The following is an 18,876-nucleotide window of genomic DNA, read 5'->3' on the forward strand; positions in this document are numbered from 1 at the left end:
TCAGCAAGACAGGAATTAATAATAACAATAATAAAAAATAATGAGTTAGGACAAGAGGGGGGAAGTGGTCGAAGGCCGCGCACTAACCGGCTTAAATGCTGGGGAAATTGGTGCCGGCCATCCGCGTATAGAAAGCAAAAGAATCCGAGAAGTGCATGAGGCTGTAGGGCACTCATTTGCCTTGTGTTCTAGAAAGTCCAAGGATTAGGGGTGGGGGACCTAGTTCATGGCATTAAATCTAATGAGAAAATGGGATTGGTCAAGGCAGAGGTTGGTCTATTCCACCAAAGATGATGTGTCACAGCTAAGGGCTAAATTAAAAGATCCCATGTTTTAGGTTTGGTTGTTAGGTTGGACCCATTGTGTAGGCCTGGCTGGGAATGATTTTATAGTGAAACTCCGAAGACATCACTTTTTCCTTGCATCCCAGCTTTTATCCCATTTCCGTGCTATAGCCAGTTGCCATGCACCTTGTTATCATTTATTTCGTATTAACAATACTTATTAATAAAGATATATGACCAAGAGTGTAACAACCGAAGGCTTCATCACAGAAAAAAAGAAAAAAAATGTTGGAAGGTATTTTTTTTTTTTAAGTTTCTGAGTCTAAGTACTCAAGATCTTCCTAACAAATAACTGATGTGGGACTAAACACACGATCTGCACTGATCCTCATATATTTTTTTCGTTTAAGCCCTGATATTCTTGTCAGGCTAAAGTTCCAAATCTACTCAAATCTAATCACAAGCAGGACAGTCAGCCTATAGTCTGCCTCAATGAGCCCGTACTGCAGTGTTTCTTAGTCCACATGGGCTATAGGCCGGTCCACTTTGATATCATTTATAAAATAATTTAGGATTTGACCCAAAAAAACTAGTCAGAAGATATTTTTGGGTTTCTTAGTTCTATATAAGTATTCGATATCTTCCCAGCAAATAACCGATATGAGATTCTTCATAAAGAGCAGTCAAAAGAGAGAAAAAAGAGAGACGAATATTACATGAAATGTTAAAAACCAAACTCCCACGTAAAACTATATAGACATCATGCCATTTTCTTAGGCTCAGTGGCTCGAGGTCCTAATTTACTATACCAGGAAACGAATGAGCTTAAGAATTGAATTTGGATGCCCCATCAATTTTGAAAGTTGAATTTAGGTGCCTCCTCTACTCCACATTTAGAATACAACGAATGAAATTTAGGCCTGGTCAGCATACAAATATTACATAAAAATATATAAGCTTTGAGTCTGCATTAACTAGTTCATGGATACAACTTTGAACCTAATATGATACGGAACTCCAGCAATATGTAGGTCCATGGATTCTATCCGAGTCCAACTATGTTGCCATCCACTTTCCATCCACTGGGTAGTTGGGTTGTGACTAATTTTTTGGAAAAATTATTTTTTACACTGTATGCATCACAGAGCCGTGCACTTTACCAATCACAACCACTCAAGAAAACAAAAAAAAAAAAAAAGTGTGCCACGCCCTCACTTTTTTAAGTTATTCTGAAGTCCAACAACAGGCGTCAAGGCGTTCCCACAGAATAAATTCGCTTTTGTTAAGAAGTCAAACAACACGCGTCATGGTGTTCCCACAGACTAAATTCGCTTTTACCAACGGTAGCGTGCAGATCGTTCAAGGCTTCAAGCTGGCTACATCGGCACAGGCAGTGTCTTTCCCCATTTCCATGCCTTTCATATTTATGGAGTTGATGGTGTTCTATAATTTTTTTCTTGAGCATCATGATCGGTGCTTGACTTATGAATTAATATAAATGTTGACAAAATATTCATTTTTTTTTGGTACATCGGCTGTTCACACGGCTCTCGCATGAGCACAGCCAGCTACATCACTATCAAGAAGACTATATAAATTAAAGGGAACAGAGGACTGCTGGGTCCACAGAAAATCTCCAGAATGATAAGCAACAAATGAGGCGACCCAATCCGCAGCTTGGTTCGCCTTCTGAAAAATGTGCCTGACCTAAGCAACACGGCACTCCCACAACATGCGTCGTATGTCCCCTAGGAGTAGGTGCTCAACCTCCTCCTGCCCCTCCTCCCGTAAGCACTCAATTAACACGACTAAGTCTCCCTCTAGTATGATACAGCCGGACAAAATATTCATACCAAACACTTGGAATACATCTCTCAAGGTTCAATTGCGTAATCTCTTAATTACCAACACAAACTGCTGAGCTATGGCCAATTTGTTTGCCTCTTCATATTTTAAACTGCGTCCAAGCTACAGCCTATGTCTATCTCCCCTAGATTAATTGCATGTCAAAAATTGGTGATAAATAGGCTATGTTCCATTTGAGCTCAGGTAGGTTAGATCATCATTTGAATTCAATTTATTGTTCACCTAATAGAGTGTCAGGCCTTCATGCAATTGGTTCTATTACACAGCCTACAAGTCCCAAGATCAATGCACGGCTGATTCTGCATCGGACAATGCATGATTGATCCTATAAAGGATGATCAAATAGTCCAAACATTGTTGTGCCTACCTAACTCCTATCTTAACTCTATGAAGCACACAGTATTGCCATGCCTGTGGCAAGTGGCAACAACTTGTAAAGTTTCACCTATTCAATGCAGCCAGCCAATGCAGACTACATGGACTGATACCCTTTTATCACATGGGATGTCTGATAATTTATTTGAGCTCTCCAAACTTAAGGACCATCCTTTGGGCTCCAGAATGAGATTGGGAATGAATAACTCCTATTTCAGCCATTTGGGCGGAGGGGGAGTTCTATTCCTATTCTGATTTCAGGAGAGAATGAGAATGCCTTAATCCGCTAAAACTCAATCCCAATTTCAGTCACAAACCAAATACATCGTGACATATAGCTATTTCGATTTCCATTCTAATCTATTCCGATTCTGATTTCGATTTGTTTGCAAACCAAACACGCCATTAGTCTCCTATGCCTGAATTAATTAACTATCAGTTTATGAACATTAGCAACACCATCAACTACAACAACTTGGGAAAATTGGGTGGAAGCCAAGAGGGTTGGGTTAAGTAGAGAACATGGGAGAGCAGTATTGTTTTAGCTTTGACTCGAGTATTAAATAGGCTGCAGTTGCAGGGGTAGATGAAGCTATCTCTGCTTGGCTGGCAAATGACATATGGTATCCAAATGTCAGACAGGCTGTATTCCTAGTAAGCATCGAAGGGACGATAGTCATAGTTATCAGGGACTAAATTTCCCCTGCTACAGAATGTTTTGAGGAAATCTTCAGTGTGAAATTGATCAACTAGATAGCTGCAGAACTACTCAGCATGCTTACTATTTTATCACTTGCTCCATAGTGGATACCAAGGCTGCAAGTGGAGTAGCAGAGCTTTTAAAAAGATAAAGTATTTGGAAATTATGCTCAAGAACACATCGACTTTCTGCATAAAATGTAACAAAAGAATTACTAAAGCCTAACCTTAAATTTTTTATTGGAGCATAGATCTTGTATTAAGAGCATATATAAAGATGTTATGTCAGATAACTACGAGTGATATATGGAAAAATTTTTAAAGAAAATGCAGCCAAAAATAATCCAAATAAGAGGCATGTAACTATGAAAGTCACCTGCCTGTCTGCTTTCTTAAAAGCGTCAGTGAACTGTATGGATTTGAATTTTAATAGCTCTAATCTTGTTTCGCAATCCTTTGCCAATGCAAGTAGAATCTCGAAAGATCAACTTGAGACCATGTTATGCATTACTATGTGTGTACGCATGTGCTGTTATATTTGTGAGTGCGAGTTACAACGAAATTTGCTGCATGACCAACTTTTTAAGAAGGAATTTAACTTCTGATTAAACCAAGTTCTTGAGAATCCAAAGAGAATGGCTTTTTTTTTCTCCCATCTAGTGCTAGTTGGATACATGTCATATGCAAGTAGGCCAATTGGACTAACGTTGAAGCCGAGCCATGTCATGGGCCATGCAAGGCTAAAGTTTCACCAGGCATGCATGACCCAATTCACAATAGAGTCAAGCCCATGGGTCATGCAATCCCAAAGATATCACAATAGATGGCAGAACCAACCTGGCACCTTTCCGGAAGTTTTGAGTTAGCAAATCCATGCAGTAGACATTCATGACTCAAGAAATAGCGAGAACAACCATTATTTTCTATAGTCATTTTGCTGGAAAAATAAGTCCTCACATGATCCAATAACTGAAATAACAACTTCAAATGAAGCAAAAGAGAGATCCTCCTTAGCTCAAATTACTCAACAGACAGCTACTATTTTTTCTCTTTTAAAATCCTTGTTGACAAACCACCACCGTAATGAGCAATCATTTATTCTAAGATGACAAGACATGCGAAAGAACGAAAAAATACGCGCGCGCACACAGAGAAAGAAGAGGAGGAGGAGGAAGAAGAGGAGGAGAACAAGTGAGGAGGGAGAGGAGAGAAAAATACCTTGGGAAGAGGGGGAGCTCGATCGGGGGTTGGGGTCGGTCGGTCGGCATCGGAGGAAACAGAGGCTAGGGTTAGTCAGAGCCGGAGAAGAAAAAAAGAAGGCTGGGGCAGAATGAGGGCCGGATGGTCGGGTGCTGGGATTTCATTTGGTGGGAGAGTTAGTCTCCGACAACGCTTATAAGCGTCATTTTAGGTGTAAGCCTCCGACGATGCTTATAAGCATCGTTTTAGACCAGGTGACACCACAACGCTTAAAAGCGTCGTCCTAGGCCCAGTTTCCCACCTCCAACAACATCTAAAAGCATCATCTTAGGTGGAGGCCTCCGACGACGCTTTCTAGCATCATCGGCTCTTTCATGCTGATCGATGCTACTTTGAAGCATCAACAAAATTTTGGCGCCGAAGCTAAAATTACCGATGCCTCTACCTAGCATCGGCGGGCATAAGTTTGGCTTTTTCCAGTTTTGCTGTAGTGTGTTGGCCATGGAACTGGAGATAAAATGTTGAGTGGTTTAAGATATTGCCTTGGTTCCATGGTAAAACTCAACATGGAGTTGCACCCTATTCTCATGGCGATCGACCAGGCAATGTTCAAGCAAGAGAACCATCAAATAACAGGGCTGATGCACCGCAGCCAATGATCAACCACTGTGATGCGTCTGAGAAATGAGAGAATACGAGATAAAGCATAGAAATCAGGGAAACAAGAATTGGACAGGGAGGAGCAGTGCAGTTTCTAAATTACAGAACATAACAGTAAAGATGCTTATCTTGTCAGCAGCAGATTTATTAATTTCTGGTTTATTTCCAAGCATTGTGCTATTGTTCTTGCAAACATGAGCATCAAGTGAGACTGCAAGGTCCTGGATTCCACAGGAGGGAAACAGACTGTTTTAGGGAATTTACAGGTCTTCTTGCTGATGTGCTATTTCTTTAAGCGGATCATAGAAGAACTACGCAAATATGTACATGTTCACGGTTGCAATCAGATATATGTAATCTTCTACAGATCAAAGAAAACTCTCACTTGTAGACTTGTAGTCCAGGCTATTAAATCAGGTGTTTCATGAAAAAAATACTATAGTTTAGATATGCCCCGTTCGCCCCTCCCAGGACCTCGAATTGTCGGGACCATAACTTGACAAACTTATTTTTCAGCCCCCCTTCTTCTCTTACAAAAACGAAGCAACAACACCAAGGACAAAGATTACAGGTACTAGAAGCATAGAAGATGGTTGACTTTTACTCATAATGAAGGGATTGAAGTGGTTGCCACTTGGAGCACCTGATTCCTGATCCAAGTTGATGGTGGTGAATACTTCCATGGCATTGATGATGGGAGGTAATATAGAACCCTCCAGTGGAGATAATGTCAAATTGGCAGGGCCTGAGAACTCATTCGTGTAGAAAGACACCACTTGGCATGAGTTGTCTTTGAGTTGTATGTTGTGGTTACTTTCCTGACCATTTATATAAATTGCGAACTTCCTGCCATTGATGGGATCTGGGAAGAGGTCCAACTCCATGAAATATAGGATGATGTAAGCTGTCTCGTTGGTTGGTGGAAGCTCAATTGGCAAAACAAGGGAGTCCGAGGAATTTGATGCTGTTATAGCCGTGTTTATAACCGAGAGAGGGGGGTCATTGTCAGCAGTTGGTGCTTTTGGTGGCAAGCAAGATGCATTAGGATAATTTGGCATTCCTTTTGCTTTCCAAATTCTGTTATACTTCTCGTCCAAACCATCATGCCTGTCAACCAAATCAGCTGAGAAAACTTGTTAATACGCTAAGAGTTTACACTACTCAGCTACTAGTCGGATCAAATGCATTAGGATGACGACACAGCAATAGCCATGGTATTTTTGTTTGATAAATTGGTTATTTTGTTGCAGTAAACCCAGAGCTTCATCCTTAATTACCTGATGTCTGCGATGGCTCCAAAATCTGTTCTGCTCCGTAGATAGAATGCCGTATGCATGTTCCCATCCAGCTCTTTATATACATCTGCTGGAAATGGCATGATTTCAAGGGAAGAAATGAAGGGAACCCCGCCATCATCTCCTCTCCTCACAAGGCAGACGCTGATGTTACCTTCCTTGTGCCTATAAACCACTTCATGGTAGATGGGATCCTCATCCAGAGAAGTTGCAACGGTCGCCCACTGATGGCCATCGAACTGGAGGTCAAACGAGGGGGGCTTGGAGATGCCATCGTAGTTCCCGTAGTAGAACCCGGCACGAAGGAGCACCCTGCTCTCGCCTTGGCCTGGCAGAAGGTAACAGCTCTCATCGCCCTGCGGGAAGAAGCGAAGGGTGTTCATGGCTCGGGGCTCCTTGCTTTGCGATACGAGCATTTTTTGACCGGTCGTGACGTAGCTGTCATCAGTTTCCCATCTAAGCAAGCTGCTGTCCAACGACCATGCTGATGCACCGCAGTCGATGTTCGACCACTGCGAGGTGTCTGAGGAGGAAGGAAGATGAATAAAAGAATAAAAGATCGCGAGAATTCAGCATAGAGGAAGAGTACGTGTGCATGCCTGATACTCACTTGGGAAGTCGAAAGCTTCATGCATGTCCGTAAGTGCACTTAAAACCAGCAAAAGGATTGCCCGAACTCTTTCCATCAGATCTAAAGAATGTAAAGCGCTCTCTATGGAGAGAAAAGTTCCTGACGAGCTATTTCTATGTTAGCCTTTGTATTTTGTAGTCGGATGTTCTCTCTGGTGTACTGTGAGAAGTCCGGATGCATCGTTGAAGGCTTCGCAACTTTTTGTTCCATCTGAAAGGTAGCGTTAGAATTTGTTATTTTTTTATGGCCTTGAGTAGGCGGCTGCAACCTGTTTAACAGTCCAGCTTTGTGGCTTGGCTCAACCTCAAGATTTCACGAGCTGAGCATGGTTCGTATTTGGCTCCTACGAAATTGAACCTGATTTAGCATGACATGGTTCGTATAGCTACAAATTGCAGGTTCTCTTGATGGAATATGTCATGCTTTAGAGATGCTTGATTGAAGTCAGGTGGAAGAGGAAGCACAGTTTTAATCATAGTTACAGAGCTGGACTAGATATTAAACCGGCCAAGGGGCTGGGTGGTCCGGCCACCTCTTCAACTGATTGGACTGTTGGAGGAACATGCATGCATGTATGTGTGTGTGTGTGTGTGTGTGTGTGTGTATGCTTATGTAAATATACATACATACATACATGTGTGTGTATTAGAATAACTAAAACAGTTAAAGACAAATTTGATATTATGTAAGAAAATATGCTAGGCTAGTAGCTAGGTACGTTTTTAAACTTAAATACTAAAAGTTTGGAGTTCATCACAAAATTATTCACAGATTGTCCTAAGTCACATGTAACACAATTGTCATGCATATCCTTAGATACTGCAAATTATAAAAATTAGCAAATAATGATGATGGTGTCACACAAGATGTGTCTAATGGAGATTGACATATGCATAAGCGTGCCATGTTTACAGGATAAATAATTACAAAATAACGAGTACTAATTTATGTAATTGGTCATCCATCAACCTTACAAAATAATGGCGGAAAAAAAATTATCCGGACTAAATAAAAGAAAAATTTCAGAAAACACATATATATAATAGATACTCCCAGTATATAAGAATTATAGAGTTATTAATAAATTGAGGACATTACAAATAAGAGCTATGGTCAGTGGTGGGGGAGGAGGTGGCCAGATGGAATGGGGCTTGGTCTAGAGAGAGAGAGAGAGAGGAGGAGGAGGAGGAGGAGGTTGCTGTGGCTTTATGTGGGGTGGGTGAATGGGTGTGTTAAAATCACCACTTGTCCAATAAGCTTAAGCTGATAGAATGGGATAGATTTATTTATTTATTTAGTATTTTCTTACACTCCTCGGGCCAGATTTTTTTTTTAATGGGTAAGCCCAACATGTGAAGTTTTTAATAATGGGGTTAAAGACTATGGAGATAGGGTTCGAACTCAGAACCTCTGCTCTGATACCATATTAAAATCACCACTTGTCCTATAAGCTTAAGCTTTTAGGAAAAGTGGTAATTTCAACAGGATGCTTAGGTGAGAATGGTGCTAGACTCTAGGGCCACAAGGAGGAGGGGGGAGAGGGAGATAGAGAGAGATTGGGGAGCGGAAATGGGACTGTTTCTTGATGGACTGAGTATAGGAACTAAGAAGTGGATGTCTCCTATGTTGAGCAAGCTTACAATGCATCTTCCTGTCTATACACAATTGTCTCCTATGCCTATCAAATAAATAGGCCTAAACTTTTGTCTGAAATAGCAGTCATTGAAGACCCATTCTATACACACATAACATCATCAATAGTTTTGTATGGAGCGTGCTCTTTCAAACATGAATCTCAAACTGGACAAATTGTAAATTTACCTTCTGGGTTTGTTTTCCAATCTTAATTTGTATCCGTCTGGATGATTTAGATACTGCAACTGTTTTTTTTTTTTGGCACAATTTCTACAGTTGCACTGTGCACTTACATTTATTATAACCTTGTAAACAATTAATGGGTGATCTTGAGTTGCGTTGAAGGATTTCTGGCCTCGAAGGTAATGATCCCTTGTGGTGGTGGCATGGCAAGTCCAGTTGTCTCTAGTTGTTTGGAAGACCGATCCCAATTGTCTCGAGCATGGAATACAAGCATGGTCCACCGCATGCAGAAAAGTGCGACCTGGCAACTGTAACAGCCATTAAAAAGGCTTCAACAAAAAAAAAACAGCCATTAAAAAGAGGTGGGTGTTTCATCTCTCCGGTATTACCTTTCACCGTCTGGCTCTCTGAGCTGTACTCACATTCGTTATGTATGAGCTGCCGATGTACCAAAAAAAAAAAAATTTAAAGACCTCTCAGAATTGATGGAAAATGCCTTCGCCTTATCCCATCGTTTCAGGAGCCTTTCTACTTGCATGGAGCTGTTTCAGATTTGGGGGGGATTGGGTCTTCATTGCTCGGTCGTTTTACCCTCGACGGATTGGAGTACGCGTATGCTAACGCTTAGGCTGAAGAGTCCACAGCATTTCCATTTTGATGGGGGCCGAAAAAGTTGGAGAGATTAAATGGAAAATTTACTTTTTCTAGGTAGAAAAGAATACGTGGATTCGATATGAAATTTCTCCGTGACTTTCCCGGGGGACGATAGCTTGTAATCCAAACCACACTTGGCAATCACATGATCTTGGATGAGTGGATGCGATCAAATATGCTGGTCGGCAGGTTCAAAGTTTTTTTTTTTTTTTTTTTGCTTAGGAAAAGGAAAGAGCGGGGTGAGGAGGACCTCACCCGCATAGCAACCCCTACTGGGCTCCCTTCCCGCTGGAGAATGTTCGATACGGACAAACAAGTTTTACTCATACCCTCCCCACCCGCGGTCCGTGGAGGAGCTTCACCAATGTGGCAGCCCCTTCCACGTATGAGTATGTCACACCAGCACCACCTAAGTACCGGCACACCATATGGCGACTCCACCGAACAAACCAGGTGGGGGACATCCGGTCCCCACATTTAATCGACGCCCATGCATTTCGAATCTAGGCCACTCCGGTGGAATCTTAGCCTCGTTCAACCGTGCTACCACCTCAGTGGTGCAGGTTCGAAATTATTGTTAGAGTTTTATTTTTAAAAAATAATAATTTTAAAAAATAAATATATCAGTTTTATCTTCTAAATTTTATATGGTTTAAAAAGTTTAAAACTCGCATTAGGTTTTATCCAGATTATTACTTTATAATAAAAGATGTTGTCCCTCATGTTATACTTTAAATTAGCATGAGTTGCATATGTTCAAACGTACAGGAATTGATATTGTTTTATCGATTTTTTTTTTTTTGGTGAGCGGTTTCGATTTTTTTTGAATTTAAACAACTTGGTTTTTTTTTCTTTATGCAGGTAGAAGAAAAAAAAGTTTTGCGATTCACTCTATAACAAGTCAGGACCTTACTCAAAAAGGCTAGCCAAAAAATATTTTTTAGATTCTTTGATCTAGTATAAGTACTAAAGGTCTACCCAGTGAATAATTGATATGGAAACTAAACATACGTTCGTATGGATCCTCACATACTCCTTCCGTTTAAGCCCTGATGTTCTCATCAGACTAAAAGTTTAAATCTATTTAAATCTAATCACAAGCACCACGATTGGCTCATGGTTAGCCCCAATGAATTTGTGCTGCAGTGTCCCCTATTCCACATAGGTTATGGGCTAGATCCGCTCTGATGACATGGCCATGCTACTAAGAGGTACATCCCACGATAACACGAAGCCAAGCGTTTCATTTAGTTTTCAATTCCATCTCAAATATAATAGAATAAATAGGAGTTCAATTTCATTATCCATTAAATGCAACTATCATTGGTAGCAGGCAATAGATTTGATCATGTGTAGAAAAATTAAGCTTAGGATTATGATTCGTAACGTTGGCATATGATGAGTATAGAAGAGTTGGTTTATATCAGAGTGCGCAGCGGAAGAGTGGTGGTTTGAGTTATTTTGACACTACTTATAAGTCCGGCGGCAGGCCAACATAGTGAGCCACACCTGGTGGTGGTCGGCCAAAGAAGAGAAAACAAAAATAGGAGAAACTTTGCCTGTGATCAATCCGGCGATTCGCCGGCCGAATTCAAGAAAAAGAGAGAGTGGCCCAACAACCAAAAGAAAGAGGAGAGAACGACCAACCAACAAGACTCACCTTCAGCGAGCTCTTCCGATTGGATCAATGGCGAAAACCCCGAGATCCTCTACGGCAACAATCTCAAAAATCATCTCAAAATCGGTGGCGAACTTGAGTGATCAGCGGCGAGGTTCGAATGAGGATTGAGATCTCTTGAATAGACATGGAGGCTTGGTTTTTGTTAACTTCCGATGGAGTCGAAGAGGAGCCGGAGTTAGTCTCCTCTTCTGACTCAAACAGGGTACTCCATTCCTATTTTTTTTTCATTTCGTGGGGCTAAAAGACTGGGCCGGTCAAATGGACCGGCCCAGTTTATTGGGTCTCACACACTCATTGTATCAAGAGCCGCACATCCATGTTACTGCAAGCCTTCTCAAATTCTTTTCTATTTCAACAATCCATGTTGTCTTGTGACGTCTCCTCTCCAGCAACTTCTAAAGCATTGTGTTAGCCTTTTTACTTAGCCCTGCTCATATTACCATCTCAATTCGTTTGTATTCATTAGATTGCGCTTCCACATAAATGATCATGTTTTATTTCATCTTTGCTTTAACACATCCAACCATGCACATTGTGCGTGCTTGACTCTCATTATTGCCGACTTCAAAATCTGAGGCTCAAAAAAACAATACACATAAAAGTACTATTAATAAATGAGTTTATTAGACTCGAAACATAGCGTTTAGTGGAGGTAAAGAGAGACAAGAAGTCTCTCTTTATGCATGCATCTCTTATCTTGGATGCCTTCCTATTTCCAAATCTCTGACGACAGCCCCTTCATAGTCCTCTCTTATTTGGCTCCATTCCTACTTTAAAGCATGCCCTCCCCCTCCTCCCTTCCCAAGGTCACCACCACCAACTCCATTCCATACCCACACCATCAAGCAAGCCCTGAAAACATCAGGAGGGAGAAAATACTGAATAAAGCTGCAATTGCTAGCCACCACAACCCTGGTAATGGCAAGGGCCCTCCCTCCCTATGACCACTTAGTAGAAGAAGACTACATAGACTTGGATATCAGCCCTGTCACCTTCTTGTGCTGCACCACATCCTCTCCTCCACATTCTCGAGAATTTGAATTCCAAGTATCTACCAACCCAAGAGATGGAGAAGCCACCACCTCTCCTGCCGATGAGCTCTTCTACGAAGGAAAGCTCCTCCCTCTACACCTCCCGCCTCGAATGGTTCAGAAGCTCCTCCAGAGCTCCACCACCCCACCTCATGGAGAGTTTCCAGAAGCCTTCGAAGAGAAGACGACCACAACTCCCACCACCACCACCACCACAAGCACTCCATTTGAGTCCTGCGACATCTCCCTCGACACTTCTTGCTGCGTTGCTGGAGAGATGAATTCAGAGGACTGCTGCTTCGAATGCTCTACCGGGCTCGTTCATTCAAAACCGAAGAAGAAGTCTTGGTCCAAGAGGCTCGAGTTGGTCAGGCGGTCATCTCTGGGTCTCGGGTTGAAGGCTTCGCGAGCTTACCTCAAGTCTCTCTTCACGAAATCAGGCTGCGCAGACGAGTCATGCGCAGCTCCTAAAGCCAAGGAGCGCTCAAATGGCTACGTGATGGCAGGGGAGAAGGGCCCATTTGGCGAAATTCAGAGAGAGAGATACTTAGCGGCAGACGACAGTGCTGCTGCTATCCTTACGAGCATTGACGGTGGGAAACGAAGTGAAGAAGAGAGCGGTCCCAGAAAGTCCCTCTCTGGTATCATTAAGTGGAATTCGACAATGAAATCTTCATCATGCTCTTCCTCCTCCTCCTCCTCCTCCTCCTCCTTCACAAGTGCAAATTCGAGTGGATACCCCCGACCACAGACTGTGAAGAGGAGCAGCAGTGTGAATTCGGAGGTGGAGAGCTCGATCCAGGGGGCGATAGCCTACTGCAAGAAGTCCCAGCAGCTAGTGTGCGCGAGAAAGAGTGCAAGTGATGTTGGGTATTGCTCTTCGTCTGCTCCTAGGATTGCTGCAGCTTGCGTGAATCAACAGAGGCCCGGGCTTCGCCGGGGATGATGAGGATAAGATCAGTCATTATGTATGCGAATCCTGTGAGTTTTTCTCCTGCTAGCTTTTGAGGCTTTTAATCTTGCTGAGCTTTAGTTTCGCTGGAAATGGCTAAGGAATCCAAGCTTAAGTGTATGCCAAGATGAAAAAGATCAAATCCAATCTAAAATCGCACTCTTGAAATCTTGTAAGGTTGTATTTTTGATTATGTTCACTCCTTGAAATCTAGCCAATAATCATAAGCACGACATATAATAAACTGTTCCATCTGATTGCGTCCGGATCATGCTACATCTTTCACTCTTTCATCTGTCCAAAATCATTGGCCATGGTTAGAAACTACCTTGTTCACAACTTAAATCATATTTGCCCTGCCAATGCGACTCTTTTCTTATCTACAGATTCAAAAGAAAAAAGAAGAACCTCCTTTCTTGATCAAGCCTTCATGGATTTTACACAAAGGTGCCCTCTCCTTCCCTAAGCACGAGACTCAAATAGTTCCATGAGCCTCAATGCAGAGCCGCGTTGCACCAGAACCAGCTTCAATAGAGATGCTATTCCAGCAGCTCAAAATTGCCAAACAAGTTCCAATTTCCCATGACCATGCCTGTATCCAGGATTGGTCCAGTTAAAGCAGGCTAACCTGGGGTAAATAAATGGCAACCAACTTCAGATGAAAAGGAACTCAAGTGGGGGGAAGACTTTTCACTTCCAAGTGAGCCAATGACATCATTTCCTCCACCAGAATAGCAGTTGAAGCAATCTGAGCAAATTTGCCTGTCAACTTGTACAGGTCTGAAAAAAGTACTAGCTGTTGCCACACTTCATCTAATCCTTTAGTTCGTATACTTGAGGACAGATGCTCCTCCTTCCCCAGGTTCGTAGCAAGTTCCCAAGCCTCAGCTGTGTCAAGGGGATTCAGTGTCTCTTCGTAAATAACAGGAGGTGGGTCTGGCGATCACAGTTAAAATACAAAGTCCTTGTGGCGAAAAGCATGCAGGAATTGCTGATGAGAACATGATGGACAATGTACGCTACGTTGCTAGTGAGAAAAATTGAACAAAAAATTTAAAATTTCCGCAGAGACATAATCTAACTCATAAAACTGCTGTTATTCTGCATGCACTCGAGGAATTTTTTAACTTGGTGTCTTCATAGGGTTGGTTTCTTTGATTAATTATGAGATGGTTTGAATGGTAAGTGTTGCTGGAAATTGGACCCGGGGGCCACCGTGAAGCCGGGGAAGGAGGAGCTCCGCTGCTGCAGGGGGCGGACGGTGGTGCGCCGGCTGGCTGCGTCCTCCGCCGGGGGGCGTGGGAGCGTCCGAAGAGGGGTGGTGCGTCCAGTCTTGTCCTGTCCTGCAAAAAAGCCGGTGGCCGGGCTCCCCGGCGCCGGCCCTCCGATGCCTAAGTCAGAGGGGGCAAGTATGTGGAGAGAGCAGGGGAGAGAGTATGTGGAGAAGACAAAGAGAATCTCGTGTTCAATTGTGTCTGTGTTGTTTTCTTCCTTTTTCCCCCGGTCTAGGAGGGTTCTCTCCAGCTCCGGGTTTTTTTCTCTGGTTTTTTTGGTCCTCTCCCCCTTTTCCCTCCAGGTTTCCTTTTATAGGAGGATTTTTGTTACCTGGGAGGTGACAGGAGGTTTGTCCTGTTTTGTAATAATTGGGCACCATGTGGCCCATTAATGGCGTAATGGAGAACGGGACCGGATCAGACCGGAATCAGGGAGTTGTCACGGTCGATCGGACCTGTTGGAGTGGTTGAACCGCTGGCTGCGGCGGGCCTGGGGTCCGTAGATGGTAAGTGCATTTATTACCGAATGAACCGACGGTCAGGGAGAGCCATACGTTCTGATGGTTCAGTGATCCGGAGATCGTCTTGGGCCGTGTTCATTAAATGCCTGAGTGCATCGGAGACTTGAGGGAGTCTCATGCATTAATGGCAGGTCGTGCCGAACGCCTGAGGAGATCTTATGCCTTGATGGCTTGGAGATAGTGGCAGGTCGCAAGCCGTAGGAGTTGTCAAGTCCTTTGGACTTTAGGCGGAGGTTGATCATTTGGTCAAGGCATCGGCTCGGCGAGGGTGCCGAGCCGAGCTGATCGCCCAATGGGGCGCCCTGTGGCGGGGCTGCTTTTGAGTACTCCTGGTCGGCGCCCTTTAGGCGAGCACCTTCTAGCAGAGCGCCTCGGCGCTGTCTTTGGTCGGCACTTTCTAACCGAGCAGCTTATTTTGGTTGGGCACCTCTTGGCGCGCACTCTGGTCGGCGCCTTCTAGTCGAGCGCCTTCCTGGTCGGCATCCTTTGGCCGAGCAGCTTTCTGGTCGGCGCTCTTTGGCCGAGCGCCTTTCCGGTCGGCGCTCTCTAGCCGAGCGCCTCCGTGGCGGTATGACTTGGGGTTTTTCCCCCAACACTACCCCCCGACTTCCGAGTTCCAGTTGGCTACCAGCTGGAGCGTGGGAAGTAGCTTTAGTTGGGGCACTACGGATTCCGAAAATTTTAATTTGTTGCGCGTTTTGAATTATCGAGCGCTTTGAGGTGCCTTTAATAGGCGGCGTCTCTCTTTTCCCGAAGAGTCTCATTATTGGGGCACTTTTTGCGAAGCGTCCTCGCGTCGTGGGCTCATGATGGGGCCGCACGATCTTCGATTGCGGACGCCTTTCCGCACGATCCGATGGGGCGCTTCGATGTTCGAAGCGCTAGCCCTAATTAAATGCGTCGTTCTGTCTTTTAGACCGACACGTGTTATCATCTAACCGGGACGCAGCGTTTTCTTCGCTGATCCGGGCCGTTGGGGAGGTCTATATAAACTCTCCTCCGGCCCCCTGTCCTCTTTCTATTGCTTTCTGCTTCCAGCTTCCTATTCTTCCAGTCTTCCTCAGACCGAAGTCCCTTTTCTCCGGCATCTTTCCCAGGTCCCCCTTCTTTTTGATTTCCCTCTCTTGTAATGGGTTCGTCGCCTAGCGAAGTAGTATCCACCATGAGTGTCCTGGAGGTCGAGATGACCGAAGAGTGGTTTTTTCCTCTTCACGGGTTCCGTTTGGAACCCGCCAGGCGAAGGGATCGGGTAACCGATCCTCCGGTAGGCTGGATCGGAGTGCACTCGGAGTCACTCTGGGCCGGCCTCCGATTTCCTCTTCACGGCTTTGTGAATGAGTTGCTGGCGGTATGCCAGTTGGTTCCGGCGCAACTCACTCCAAACGCTTGGAGGGCAGTGATGGGTTTCCTGTCATTGTGTTTACTACAGGGGATTCCTACCTCTGTCAACGTCTTCCGGCGACTTTTTATTTTCAAGTCGAACCCGGGAGACGGGGAGTGGCTCTACATCGCCCTCCGGGTGGGTCGGCCACTTTTTCATGGTGCCCCCTCATCCATTCATGGTTGGAAGGAGAAATTCTTCTTCCTGGGTTCTGAACGGTCCTGGGGGTTTGACCCCAGGTGGAGGCCGGCCCAACTTAAATCCATCAACAGGCTCCCCCAGCTTTCTCCGCGTGAGCAGGAGATCTTCGATATCATCCGCAGCCTTGGGGACGGGATTTGGCTGAACGGCCTCATTAGCGAGGACGCCCTGGTGAACGTGGGCTTGAGCTCGGCACGTCCTCAGGGTAAGGATAGTTATAGCAACTTCTTATTTCCTTATTGTTCTAATGTTCTAATTTTGCTTATCTTTGCAGACATCGCAAAAATGGTGACCAAGAGCGAAGTCCTTTTCGCCCGCTTCCAGAAGAGGGCGGCCGAACTCTCAGGAGAACCGACCGAGCCGAGGAAGAAAGCAAAGACCTCGGCTAAGACCTCGACGAAGACCTCGACGACCACAACAGTTGAGGCGCACGCCTCTCGCCCCGTGCGCCCTGAGGCTGGTCGGGGAGAGGGCGTGGGCTCTGGTGGAGCCACGACGGCACTTCCATGTCCGGTGCCGATTTCGCAAGTCCCTGGTCGGCGGGAAGCTCCAAATTCTGACCAGGGAGGGAGGACCTCAACAGATCTGGCACTCGCACGCCCCACCTCTACCACGCAGCGGTCCGGTCAGCCGTCTACTCGACCCCAATTCCCCAGCTCTGAGCCGGGGAATAGCCAAGAAGCAACGGGGTTGGCCGCACCCAGGCCAGCTGAGGCTGGTCTGGCGGGTTCTTCGGGTCCTCAGGAGCGGGTGCCTTACGCTCCTGGATGGGCTGTTTTCGAGGGCGACTCGGCCCTCGATAATGCACAAGTGGCGCGCGAAGTTCTTCGGGTCGCGCTGCTCCCGGCCGACCAGGCCAAAATTCGGTCCATGAACTACGGCGAGTTCATGGACTCCGCTATTTGCTCTTCCATCCGAGTAAGTCAACTTTTATCTCTGTGCAAATTTGTGTTTCGGCTTAAAACTGTTTCTCACATATCCCTCTTGCAGCGCCTCCACGAGACCGAGACGATGATTCACATCATCCAGGACTATCGGGACCGGGCCCGAAGGCATCAAAGGGGGCGCGAGGAGGCCGAAACAAAGTTCCTCGCGTCTGAGGCCGAGCAGAAAGTGCTTCAAGCGAAGCTAGGGGCGGCCGAAGACGAGGTTCGGACTCTGGTCGCCGAACTTGAAGAGGAGAAGGGCGCGCACTCTTTGACTATGTCTGAAGTGCGCGCCGCGGAGGCCCGCCGGACGGAGGCCGAATCGTCGCTCGCTATACGCGAGCAGGAGGTGGGGGAGGCTCGAATAAAGGTCCGAGATCTCGAGATCCGTCTACTTGACGTGCAATCTCTGCTCGCGGATCGCGAGAGAGATAAAGATTTTGGAGCGGAAGGCCGCCTACCACGAGGCTCGAGAGAAGGAGGCCCGGGAGCAGGCCCAGGACGCCGTCAAGCTCTTCCGCGAATCGGAAGAGTTTCGCGACTTGATGGAAGAGGAAGGCGTCAATGGTCTCATCCAGGGCTTCAAGGACTTCCGCAATCAGTTGCGGCGACTTCTCCCAGATTTCGACCTTAGCCTGCTTCAACCAGGCGCTGGGGTCGAAAACCCAGAAGCGGAGGCGGAGGTAGAGGTTCCAACCTCTGGTGGGACCGACCAGGAGGGTCAAGCTGAAGAAGGCGAGATCGCTCTCGAGGTCACCGAGGCAGCTCCCAAAGCCACCGTAGGGGCCTCGGCCGCAGAAGAGCCAACTATTCCTGAAGTCGCCAGGCCTGAGCCCTTGGTGTAGTTTTCCCCTTTTTCCTATCTTCTTTTTCTTTTTTGTAAGCCGGAGCGGCCTCTATACTTTGTTAAGGCCGGGTCCGAGCTCTTGTACTAGGCCTCCGGGCTTTTTGAAATGAATATTCATTTGTGTGGAAATTCGTCTATTGTAGTTTAAACAAGTTTCTCTGCTCGGATCTGTTTTAGGTTCCGAGGGTATGGGCTCTAGGGCCTGAGCTTTTCCCGCCACAGGGTTTTGAGTTAGAGTTTGGCTTGCCGAGCTCCATTGCTCGGTTCTTCGACTAATGGTGTAGCAACGCTTGTGCTTATACCAAGGGTTTGGGCTCGGAACGTTTTTCCGAGCCTAGTCCAGAATTCGACTAAGCCCTAGGGCGGTCGTTAGGACTTGGGACTTCTTAATGCGACGAATTTCGAATCCGAGCCTCGGGTTGCCGGGGCGAACCGGATTCTTTTCTTACAAATGGACTGCATACCCGTCAGCCCGTGACGGAAATTCACCGGACTTGCAACAATGTGTCGGTGTCATGAGCATCCAATAATGGGTAATGTAAAAACATTAAATAAATGGGTATCTTGTACCGTATCCGTC

At 45.4% G+C, this 18,876-nt stretch overlaps 2 protein-coding genes and 1 pseudogene across 2 annotated transcripts; 2 read left to right on the top strand and 1 right to left on the bottom strand.

Moving 5' to 3' along the window:
• Positions 1 to 5,033: 5,033 nt before the first annotated feature.
• On the bottom strand, positions 5,034 to 7,339 carry LOC103721915 (putative LRR receptor-like serine/threonine-protein kinase At1g05700). The gene is made up of 4 exons (XM_088713188.2): positions 6,362 to 7,339; positions 5,654 to 6,191; positions 5,188 to 5,305; positions 5,034 to 5,101 (listed from the first exon to the last, which is right to left on the bottom strand). The coding sequence occupies exons 1-4, from the start codon at positions 6,793 to 6,795 to the stop codon at positions 5,034 to 5,036; spliced, it is 1,158 nt and encodes a 385-aa protein (XP_088569314.2). The 5' UTR covers positions 6,796 to 7,339.
• Positions 7,340 to 11,306: 3,967 nt separating this feature from the next.
• Positions 11,307 to 13,405, top strand: LOC103721914 (putative membrane-associated kinase regulator 4 pseudogene; annotated as a pseudogene).
• A 2,935-nt stretch (positions 13,406 to 16,340) lies between these two features.
• LOC149751071 (uncharacterized) lies at positions 16,341 to 18,162 on the top strand. Its single transcript, XM_089928058.1, has 2 exons — positions 16,341 to 16,728; positions 16,798 to 18,162. The coding sequence occupies exons 1-2, from the start codon at positions 16,341 to 16,343 to the stop codon at positions 18,081 to 18,083; spliced, it is 1,674 nt and encodes a 557-aa protein (XP_089784184.1). The 3' UTR covers positions 18,084 to 18,162.
• The last annotated feature ends 714 nt before the right edge of the window (positions 18,163 to 18,876 follow it).

Source organism: Phoenix dactylifera, chromosome 17 (assembly GCF_051530095.1).
Source record: "Phoenix dactylifera cultivar Ajwa chromosome 17, Ajwa_hap1_PhDact_Kaust_v1.1, whole genome shotgun sequence".
NCBI classification, from domain to species: domain Eukaryota; kingdom Viridiplantae; phylum Streptophyta; class Magnoliopsida; order Arecales; family Arecaceae; genus Phoenix; species Phoenix dactylifera.